The 12,152-nt window shown below is 47.2% G+C and overlaps 1 protein-coding gene across 1 annotated transcript in view; it reads right to left on the reverse strand.

Moving 5' to 3' along the window:
- Positions 1-12,152, reverse strand: part of eys (eyes shut homolog) — a 986,043-nt gene that overhangs the window by 265,551 nt on the left and 708,340 nt on the right. The window contains exon 30 of the mRNA XM_069886108.1: positions 5,180-5,333. Within this exon, the coding sequence (XP_069742209.1) occupies positions 5,180-5,333 (154 nt within the window). The remainder of the gene's footprint in view (positions 1-5,179; positions 5,334-12,152) is intronic.

Consider the following 12,152-nt stretch of genomic DNA (forward strand, 5'->3'; position numbering starts at 1 on the left):
GAATATCTTCTCAGGTGCTGGGGATTTATCCACCCTTATTTGCTTTAAGACAGCAAATTCCTCATCCTCTTTACTCTGTATAGGTTTCATGACCTTACTGTTTGTTTACTTCCTTCGACCCTGTGCCTGTTTCCTGAGTGAATACTGATTAAAAAAACATTGAAGATCTCATCTATTTTTTTTGGAGTATTTTATTTATGATTTTCCAAACAAACTCAAATATCAATTTTATTGATGTTAATGGTGACAATATTAATATTGATTACAATTTACAATTATCAATCCTATACAAGATTTTCTGTAGAGTTCAAGCTTTTTCTGTCCCCTTCCCTCCTCACACCCTCCTCCTCCGTTTCTTTGGCTCCATACATAGCTGAACACACTGATCTTCGAGGAGCACAATTTTGTCCCTTATTATTCTTTTGGACTTAATATACCTGTAGAAACCCTTAGGATATTCCTTCACATTGTCTGCCAAAGTAACCTCATGTCTTCTTTTAGCCTGATTTCTTTTTTGAAGTTTTTCTTGCATTTGTTACATACCTCATTTGCTCCATGCGGCCTTTCCCTGTTATATACTTCCCTATTCTTCCTAACTAGATGCCCCGTATCCCTTGGAAAAGGAAGATCCCCTATGCCTTTATTCCTGACAGGAACATACAAATTCTGTGCTCTTAAAATTTCACATTTGAAGCTCTTCCACTTACCTCGCACATTCTTGTCCAAAAACAAACTATCACAATCCACGCATTGTAGATCCTTTCTCATTTCCTCAAAATTGGCCTTTCTTCAATTTCGAATCTCAATCCGAGGCCCAGACATATCCTTCTCCATGATTAACTTGAAACTAATGGCATTCCGATCATTCGACTCAAAAGGTTTCCCTGCACATAATTCAGTCATCTCTCCTGTTTCATTCCCTAATAGGAGATCCAGTATTGGTACCTCTATATATTGATTTATGAAACTTTGCTGAACACATCTGACAAACTCCAAGCCATCCAGCCCTTTTGCAGTATGGCAGTCCTAGTCAATAAATGGAAAGTTAAATTCTACTGTCAAAACCTTATGTTTCCTGTAGCTGTCTGTTATCTCTCTACAGATTTGCTCCTCCAATTCTCATGGACTATTGGGCAGTCTATTGTACAACCCCATGAGTGTGGCCAAACCTTTCCCATTCCTCTGCTCCACCCATATTGTCTCAGTAGATGAGTACTCTGGTTTCTACTGCCTAAGCACAGCGGTGATATTTTCCAAGATGAGCAATGCCACTTCTCCCCCTTTCATCACCCCCGTTCTATCGCAAACAAAACCCAGAATATTGAACTGTCAGTCCTACCCCTCCTGCAACCAAGTTTCACAATGTCATAATTCCACGTGCCAATCCACACTCGAAGCTTGTCTGCCTTTCCTACAAAACTCCTTGCATTAAAATAGATGCACCTGAAAACATTTCCACCATGTAAAGCTCCTTCTAATGTTACATGCAATTTTCACATCATAATTTCCCTCCTCCACTCCTCAATCTACTTTGGCACTCTGGTTCCCAATCCCTTGCAAATCTAGTTCAAACTCTCCCAGAGCAGCACTAGCAAACTTTCCTGCAAGGGTATTAATCCCCCTTGAGTTCAGGTGCACACTATCCCACATTCCCTGGAAAAGAGCCCAATGATTCAGAAACCTGAATCCCTCCCTCCTGCCACCACGTCTTTAGCTACATGTTAAGCTGCGTTATCCTCCTAATTTCTAACTTCACTGGCATGTGGCATGGGTAGCAATTCTGAGATCACAACCCTGGAAGTCCTTCAACCCAGCACCTAACTCCCTGAACCCTCATTCTAGGACTTCCTCACCCTTCCTACCCACATCATTGGTCCCTACACAGACCAAGATATCTGTCTGCTCACCCTCCCTCCTGAAAATGCCGTAAACTCAATGACATATCTCAGATCCTGGCAACAGTGAGGCAACATACCATCCAGAATTTTTGATCCCATCCAGAGAATTATCTGTCCCCCTAACTATGGAATCCCCTATTACTGCAGCGTGCCTCTTCTCCTCTTAGCCACAGGACCAGACTCCGTGCCAGAGACCTGATCGTTGTGGATGGTCCCTAGTAGGTCAATCCCCCAACAATATCTAAATGGTATACTTGTTATTGAAGGGAATGGCCACAGGGGTGCCGCACTGCTTACCTATTCTCTTCCCCTCTTCTAACTGTCACCCATCTACCCTCCTCCTAGGTGTGATAGCATCTCTGTAACTCCTGTCTATCACCCCTTCTGCTTTCCAAATGATCTGGAATTTATCTATTTCCAGCTCCAATTCTCACAGATGAAGTAATCAGAGATACTGCTGGCTTTCCTGACAACCCACATTCTGCAAAAGGAACATCCCTTTCCTTGGCTGCCATTCCCATTGTCTATAACTAGAGGAATAAAAAATACATGATATGTAAAACTAGCCATTACCTGTGGCTTAACTGCTGAATTCTTTTTAATCGCCACAGTGACAATGAACATTGTTGTGGAAACTATCAGATGTGGCTAAACCAGCAAACCCTTGACTATATCCACCACCACATCCATAGTCATGGAGTAAAGCAACACATAAACACTCTCCTTGAACCACCAGGCCCTACTAACCACCCTGCATTCTGTTGAATTCTCCTCCTTAAATGACATAAGTGCTCATGCACACTCATATACACACACAGTATACAGGCACATTCATGCAAACAACATCCACATACACATACTATACAGGTACATTCATGTAAACCACATACACATACTATACAGGTACATTCATGTAAACAACATCCACATGCACCTAACTCTGGATCTAGACAAAAAAATGTGAACCTGCACACAGACTCTCTTGACCCCCTCTCTCTCTTCCCCATCCACCCCCCAGCAACCCACCCCCTCCCTCCCCTCTGTTACCTTATTCTTAGTGACATCACAAAGAGTAACCATACAGAGGAATGCACCCATATCCATGGTGGTGTACAAGGCCTTACTTTTGTGTATATGGTAGTTCTGTGGAAAATGAACAATCATTTCTCACAGTCATCTCCAGAATTCTCAACCAATACTGAAAAATTGAAATGAGTTTGTAGAAAAATAAAGCAGATTTTTAATTTTTCAAGGTTAATGCAATGGCCCCAAGGATAATTTTTTCCACCACAGAGGGAATGTTATTTTTGCAAAACCTTAGAAGCATTTCACTTCTACCAGGCAAGAATTTTTAATAATCACCAAATCTCTCAACAATACAATACTTGACTTCATGACATACAAAGAAAACAAATGTATAAGAGTTGCTGCAGGCTGGTTTTGGAGGGGGTGGGGGGAGAGGGAGAGGGAGCTACAATTTTTTTTAAATGATAATTTAATAATCAATATTTCTTGACCTGTGGTGTGGTGCATAGATCTGCTCTGTGGGTTGGTTGACTGAATCCATGTTAATGGAGTAAAACCAAACATCACTGATATAATAAACAAGTAAATTCAAGATTCTTTTATTACCGTGTATTTTAACACACAAAAGTTTGTTAACTTTTGCTTGCCGTATAGAGGCACCACTAATCCCGCACCCCTACCAATAAGCAAGAGGACCCCTTCGGAGACACCAAGTGTCTGCGGATTTGCTTGCTGTGCTCTTGTAATAGCCACACTGCCTCTGGTTGGTTCCAGCACCGAGCCCAAGCTCCCGGTTCCGAACCTCTGATACAATCGGAAAGCTGCTATATGCCAAAAACGCTTTGGGAACCCCACCTGCCAATGTCTGTCACAGTTCCCGGTCCCAATACCTGGTCCTCATGAGCCCTCTCCAGCAGCTCACAGCCTGGTGTGAGTCCTTCAGCTGCTGAGTCCCTCACTGGCTCACTGCCGAGGTTACCTTCCCTGTCAGGACTTCTCCCAGGCATTTCCTTCTCAGTGAGCAATGTTCTACTGATTGGTGCCTCGTGCCAGTCTGCCAAGCCCCCAGAGCCTTCAAACCTTGTGGTCCAATGCCAAGCATGAGCACCACCCTTGCAGGCACGGATTTCCCTGGAGTTGATGTTTAAAAAAAAAATCACCACCAGGCCATTTAAAGCCTCTAAGGGGTCATTGGCATAACAACTGCAGTGGAGTGCTGCTTCCACTCCCACTCACCCAGGTCTGCACCAGAGGCATCACTGTAATTACAACAGCTCTGCCATATTTCTGAACCATTTTTTTGAATATTGAGGATTCAAGATAAAAAGGTCAAGGGTAGGAAGCTGACATTTACACCTGTGAGACCAAATGCACAATAGGTTACTGTTCTGATGAGCACCAGCTTTTTGTCCTCAGATGCATGCCGAAACTCCTGATTGCCAACCATTTCAATCCTCCTCACCACTTCCACACATACATGCCTGTCCTTGGCCTTAGTCACTGCCAAAACGAGGTGAAACACAAACCAGAGAGATAACATATTATACTCTACCCACGTAGCCTAAAACTCAAGGCATGAACTTTGAATTCTCTAGTTTTACACATCCCCGTTTAATGTAGTTCTACTATTTCCATCTCTTCTTTGTCTGCTCCTGTTCTTACTTTTGCTGACACAATGATTTCCTCCCCTACCTGTCTTTCCACCTCTCCCACCTTCATTTGTCCAGCCTGCTATCATCCCTTGGCTCCTTCCTCGTCCTCCCGCCCTTTTTATGCTTGCTATCACCACTTCCCTCTTTAGTCCTGATAGCAGGTTGAAAATTTGATTTCAAAAAAAGCAAAAATTCTCAACAAAAAACTTCCCTCCGAAATAAAACATAAATCCCATCAGTGCTCTGGGAAGAGGTTTGAGCTCATCAGCACCCCCTGGTGATCATTAGGTTTGTTATAGGTGGGCTGTGATACGTAAAGGAGACCTCACTGTAGTCTGTGGATGGGAATGTGAGTTGAGAACCACTGTTTTACTTAATTAAAAATATGCAACACAAAAACAGGCCATTCCTTCCACTAGGTCCATGTTGCTATTTTGACTCCACGGCTCCTCATATTCCCTTTGCCTCAACCTGTCGCCATTGTCTCCATTTCTTATCTCCTTTGAGCCTAGCTGCTTTCCACTTTAATAACCCCTCCACTGAAATTCTTCACACTTTGCCATTTCCAAATTATTAGCACCGTTACATTTCAGGTTGACTCACCGCACTGTGATTGACGTAAGCTGGTCAGGATTAATTCTTTGGTTGGCAGACACCATCAGTGGACTTTGCGACCATCCACATCCAAGCTTCACTGATGCTTTTCCATCAAGGAGAAAAAGATGAAGGAACTGGTTTCCAAGATTTTCAGCAGTAGCTGGAAATGAAATTAATTAATTTTCATTTTCATAACAGATGATCATTATAGTTCCTAGAAACATAGAAATATTGAGCAAATGATGGCCAATCAGCCCTTCGAGCCTATACTATCATTCAATATGATCATGGCTAATAGTGCAAATGCAGTACACCATGGAGAGAGAGAGAGAGAGAGTGAGAGAGAGAGAGTGAGAGAGAGAGTGTGTGTGTGTGTGTGTGTGTGTGTGTGTGTGTGTGTGTGTGTGTGTGTGTGTGTGTGTGTGTAAAAACATTCTATGGTCAAGAGTTCCAGAATTCATAACTTTCAGAGTCAAAACAAAACATACCTCCTCATACCGGCCTTAAACAGTTTACCCCTAATATTTAGACTGTGACTTTTTGATCGGGAACATTCTTCCTGCATTGAATCTGTATTGCCCTGCATTCTTCTTAATTCCAATGAGTATAACTCTAGTGTATCCACTCTTTTTTAATATGTCAGTCCTGCCATCCCAGGAATCAGTCTGATGAAACTTCACTCCCACAATAAGAAGAATGTCCTACTCTGGTTTGGAGACCGCAAGCATAGAAGATAACCCTAAGAACTTGCTGTCCTCCATTCTCTCTGAACCAAACCCAAGCCTGCAGGCAAAGGTGGTGCCGTTGCGGTTTGATGTACTGACCTCTTACTTGCTGTGACCAGATGATGCTCTCAGACATCCTTTTATTTACTCACCCTCAATAACCTCTCCTTTGGCTCATCCCACTATCTCTAAATCAATGGGGAAGGCATAGAGACCCAGATTCATCCCAACTATAAGAAATAGGAGCAGGAGTAGGCCATCTGCATGCCTGACCTTTCATTGACTATGTGAAGCAATCCATGCTATAAAGGCAAAGCTCCTCAACTCTTCCTTCATTACACTGATGACTCCATTCATGCTACCTCCTGCACCCTCGATGAGCTCATCATTTTTATCCACTTAGCAGACAAATTCACTTGATCAATCTCAAATTCACTTCATCCATCTTCAGTAACTCTCTCCTCTTTCTTTATCTCTCTTCATTTTGGGAGACAAACTTCTGATATCTTCTATGAACCCACCGACTCCCAGAGTTACCTTAACTACAGCTTTTCCCACCCTATCTCCTGTAAGGATTCTATTTCTTTCTCTCAATTCCTCCATCCATCTCTGCTGGATCTGCTCTCAGGATGAGGGTTTCTATTCAGGATATCTCTTAGAAAATGGTACTTCCTGTGTACGACCATAAGCAGCCCTCACTCGCTGTAGAGCTCGTCGAAAGAACCAAAGACTTGTTGATCCATACCAAGGCTTTTATTAGCAAAAGACAAGAGCTCTTCACAGGTGGTTGACCAATCCGGAATGATCCGACCTGGCTAGGGACACAACCCTTTAAGGCCCAGACAGTAGGCGTGGCTTAGCTCTCAGCCAATCGCTGTAAGCACAGTCTAGATACAGTAACTATATACATTATGTACATTGGTGATAGATCTGTACTATCACATTCATCCCTTCTTGGAGAACTGACCCTGGAAAAAAAAACAAAAAAACGAGGGAGAGAATGAAAGGAAGGGGTAGGTTAAGGACTGTAGCGGTCAGAGGGTCTGACCATCCGGCGTGACCGCCGTGGTGCTGGGATTGGGGTCGCTGGAGTGGTGTCGCCAGTGGGCTTGTCGGGTGCGACCGCTCCTTCGCTTAATTCCCCAGTCGTGTTGTCGGCAGGGTGGCCCGGGTCGTTGGGGTGCTGTTGGTCCTTCTGTTGCGGCATGGGGCCTGGGGAAGAAAGTGTTGGGGAAGGTTGGGTTGGGGGGTTTGCTGGGTCTACCGCGTCCTGAGCTAGGTCCCGCACCGAAACAGTGTCCTCCCGCCCATCTGGAAACTCAACGTAGGCGTAATGTGGGTTCGGGTGGAGTAGAGTCACTCGGTCGACCAAGGGGTCGTTCTTTGAGTGCCGGACGTGGCGTCGCAAAAGGATGGGGCCAGGGACGGTGAGCCATGCCGGTACAGTGGTTCCTGATTTGGATTTCCTCGGGAAAAGGAACATCCTTTCGTGGGGGGTGGCATTTGTTGCGGTACATAGGAGGGAGCAGATGGAGTGTAAGGCACTAGTGAGAACCTGCTGCCAGTGAGAGGTGGGGAGACCTTTAGACCGGAGAGCCAGTGTAACTGCTCTCCATATGGTGGCATTCTCCCTCTCGACCTGGCCGTTACCGCGTGGGTTATAGCTCATGGTCCTGCTTGAAGCGATACCACACTCCAGAAGGTACTGTTGCAGCTCTGCGCTCATGAATGAGGAACCCCTATCACTGTGGATGCAAATGGGGTACCCAAAAATGGCGAAAATACTGTGAAGGGCCTGTATCACTGAGGTGGCTGTGGTGTCTGGGCAGGGCACAGCGAATGGGAAGCGGGAGTACTCGTCGATTGCCATAAGGATGTAGTTATTACGGTTGGTCGACGGTAGGGGCCCCTTAAAGTCTACGCTAAGATGCTCGAAGGGGCGGGTAGCTTTTATAACGTGGGAGTTATCCGGACGGAAGAAGTGGGGCTTGCATTCAGCGCACACCGAACAGGCTCGGATCATGGAGCGGATCTCCTCGACTGTGTAGGGTAGGTTGCGCGCCTTCACAAAGTGGGCAAACCTAGTGACCCCTGGATGACAGAGCGCTTCATGGAGTTTCTGTAGTCTGTCCAGCTGTATGCTGGCACATGTCCCCCTGGAGAGCGCGTCAGGCTGGTCGTTGAGCTTACCAGGCCAGTACAGGATGTCATAGTTAAAGGTGGAGAGTTCGATTCTCCATCTGGCGATTTTGTCGTTTTTTATCTTACCATGCTGGGTGTTGCCGAACATGAAGGAGATCGCGCATTGATCAGTCAACAGTGTAAAGCGCCTCCCAGCGAGGTAATGTCTCCAACGACGCACCACTTCAACTATGGCCTGGGCCTCCTTCTCGATCGAGGAGTGTCTACTCTCTGACCCGAGAGGGTTCTGGAGAAGAAGGCTACCGGCCAACCGGCCTGGTTCAAGGTGGCTGCCAGGGTGAAGTCAGATGCATCGCTCTCGACTTGAAATGGGACAGATTCATCGATCGCGTGCAGCGTCGATGTCGGATTTGATTCGATTGAAAGCCGCTCTGGCTTCGGTCGAGAGGGGAAAGGAGGTTGTCTTGATAAGAGGACGCGTCTTGTCGGCGTAGTGTGGAACCCATTGGGCGTAATACGAGAAAAGGCCTAGGCAGCGTTTGAGCGCTTTCTGGGTATGGGGTGGGGGGTAAGTCTATTAGGGGACGCATGCGGTCAGGATCTGGCATGACTATCCCGTTCTCCACCATGCAACCTAGAATAGCGAGTCGTGTGGTCCGGAAGACACACTTGTCCAAATTGTAAGTCAGTTTCAGCCGACGGGCAGTTTGAAGAAATTTGTCTAGGTTGGCGTCGTGGTCCTGCACGTCGTGGCCGCAGATGGTGATATTGTCCAGATACGGGAAGGTAGCAGTTAGCCTGTTCTGGTCCACCATCTGGTCTATTTCCGCTGGAAGAGCGCGACACCATTCGTGACCCCGAATGCTACCCTGAGAAATTGACATAGCCGCCCATTCGCTTCAAAGGCCGTGAATTGTCAGTCCTCACAGTGGATCGGGAGCTGGTGGTAGGCCGAACGTAGGTCAATGGTGGAGAATATGCAGTATTGGGCGATCTGGTTCACCACATCCATGATGTGTGGCAGGGGGTACGCATCCAGGAGCGTGAAGCGGTTAATGGTCTGGCTATAGTCGACCACCATCCGTAGTTTTTCCCTGTTCTTGACAACCACCACCTGGGCTCTCTAAGGACTTGAACTGGGTTCAATGATGCCATCATCCAGCAATCTACGCACCTCACTCCTAATGAATTGACTGTTTTCGTAACTATATTGCCGACTTTTGGTGGCCACAGGCTTCCAGCCAGGGTTGAGGTTTGCGAAGAGTGCTGGCGGGGCAATCCGGAGTGTGGAAAAGCCGCAGGATTGGCCCCAGGGCACGGGGGCGGGTTGCTTGGGTGCTTCGGGGGTGGGGCGATGGCAGACCGAGAGTGGGGCGTGGGGTCCCCCAAAGTGTAGGGACACCGTTCGGAACTGACACTGAAAGTCTAATTCCAGCAACACTGGGGCGCACAGTTGGGGAAGGACGAATAATTTGAAGTGGGTGAACGTTACGCCCTGTACTTTCAGCGTGGCGATGCAATACCCCTTTATCCCGGTTGAGTGCGACCTCGTCGCAGTGAGATCCTCTGGGTAGTGGGGATAATGTCAAGTCCCCAACGGAGGGCCAGATCTGGCTGGATAAAACTGTCAGTTGACCCAGAGTCAAATAAGCAATTGGTGTAGTGTCCATGCACTTTAATCAGTTCCATTGCTCTGGTGAGGGGATTAGAGCATTGCTGGTTTAGTGTTATTGAAGCAGTTGACAGGGGAGTTCTGCGTGATGATGTCACGCAATGGGATGACGTCACGCAATGGGATGACGTAATAGATGTAGTCAACGCTGGAGAAGCAGGTTGGAGGACCTCCCGGAAGTGCTGTTGTGGCGGCGTTGGCGGATGAAAGGTAAGTAGTGGGGTTTGTAGTTGCTTGTGGTTGGCGGTGGGTAGGTCGTCGGTCGCGGCGGTCGGGCCCCGGCAGTCGTCATCGATGGACGCTAGGTTGAGTACCTGGTTGGCCGCGGCGGGTCCCCAGTCAGTCGTGGTGGCCGCATCGGCGGCGGCGTAGGCAGCGGCAGACGGGGAGCGGGCAGCAGCAGCGTCGGCCCCGGGGGTGCTGTAGCGGAGGCAGCAGCAGCGGTTGCCACAGTTGGGACCGAGGCCGGGTCAAGTGTTCCGCACGGGGGCGAGAGGCGGGCCAACACCACGGTTGCGAGGCTGGGCTGCCCCTTCCGGGTTCGGTGTCTCCGTGACGTCAGGCGTTGCCGTGCAGGGGCGCCCTCGCTCTCATTGGACGAGAGCTCTGGGGAAGAAGAGTTTGAATGGGATAGTGGTGGTTGGGCTTCACACGAGGCACTGTGTTTGCCGGCGGCCATTTTAGACCTACAGACTGCAGCAAAGTGGCCGTTTTTAAGGCACTTCTGGCACCTGGCTTTTCTTGCTGGGCACTGGGACCTGCTGTGCTTGTCCCTCCCGCAGAAATAACATTTTGGGTTCGCACGGGGCACGGGGCAGCCGACAGACCGTCAGTATCTCAGGGGCTGGTAGGGTAGAAGGGCACTCTACTCACATCAGAACGTGGGGTCCAGTCCCTAGAGAACTCAGTGGACTTTAAGGCTGCATCCTCCATTGTGATTGCAATACGAGCCACGTCCTCTAGTTTTTCTACCCCTTGCTCGAGCAAGCGCAGCCTCACTTCGTTCGATCGGAGCCTGGCCACATAGGCATCCCGGACGAGATCGTTTGTGATCTTGGCAGCCGTTTTGTCCACACAGTTACAGTCCTTGCCCAACGTCTTTAATACTTGTAAATATGCCCTGCTGGACTCGCCGGGCTGTTGCTTCCTCGACGCAAGCACGAGCCGGGCATGAACTCTGTTCACCGGTTGATCATACAGTTCTTTCAGTACCTTTATGGCTGCGGTGTAAGTGGTCTCATCCTGGATGTTCTCGTAGACTCTCAAGGACACCATAGACAGCAATGCTGTTAGACGCTGGTTATCCTCCTCCACCTCAATGAATCTCAGGAAGTTTTCAAAGTTCAGCAGCCAGGACTTAAAGGCTTTGAAGGCTGTAGCTGACTGTGGGTCGATATCAAGTTTTTCTGGCCGAGTTAAACACTCCATCCCTTTCAAAAAAAATTCTTTTTGCTAATAAAATTGTGGAGCTCGTCGCAAGAACCAAAGACTTGTTGATCCAAACCAAGGCTTTTATTAGCAAAAGACAGGAGCTCTTCACAGGTGGCCGACCAGTCCGGAATGATCCGACCTGGCTAGGGACACAACCCTTTAAGGCCCAGACAGTAGGCGTGGCTTAGCTCTCAGCCAATCGCTGTAAGCACAGTCTAGATACTGTAAATATATACATTATATACATTGGTGATAGATCTGTACTATCACACCCGCATCTTCTCTATTTCCTGCACATGTGACTGGGCCCTTTCCCCCTTTGGATGCAACAAGGATAGAGTACCCCATATCCTCACCTACCACCCCACCAGCCTCCGCATCCAACATCTCATCTTCTCAAATTCCATCTCCTACAACAGGATGACACCACCAATGGAATGGGTGTTCTGTGAACATGTGAAGATACAATGCTGGAAAATTATTTGTCTTTGTGGCTTACATAACCCCAAAAATTTGGAGTTGGATCTATGGATGAGAATAGACTTTTGAAATTTTCATGTTCAGATGCAGAGCTTGAAATTTTATTGCTTTTTAACAGTGATAATGGTACTCCATTCATGCTGTACCACATTGAAATGCCTCGGATCACTTTGTAATGGATTACCTTTGGAGCTGATTTAAATATGGCATTATAATCAAACTGTCAACTTTCTGAAGTTGGTCACTTGCATTGCCAAAAGTGGGCACTAATGCTTCTCTTCACTGTCTGACTTCAGTTTCAGATTAGAAGGGGAAAATGAATGGTAGGTGCAGTATAATTCTGAAAAATGCGAGGTTATTCAATTTGGTGGCAATAATAGGCAGACAGGTTGTAAACTGGATGATGAGTCTTGATGAAGGATTCCAGCCCAACACATTAACCATTCTCTTTCTCCCACTGATGTCACTCAACCTGCTGAGCTCTTCCGGCAGAGTGTTTTTTGCTAAACATACTGGCTGTTCATTGTTT

Source organism: Narcine bancroftii, chromosome 6 (genome assembly GCF_036971445.1).
Source record: "Narcine bancroftii isolate sNarBan1 chromosome 6, sNarBan1.hap1, whole genome shotgun sequence".
In the NCBI taxonomy this organism is placed as follows: Eukaryota; Metazoa; Chordata; class Chondrichthyes; order Torpediniformes; family Narcinidae; genus Narcine; species Narcine bancroftii.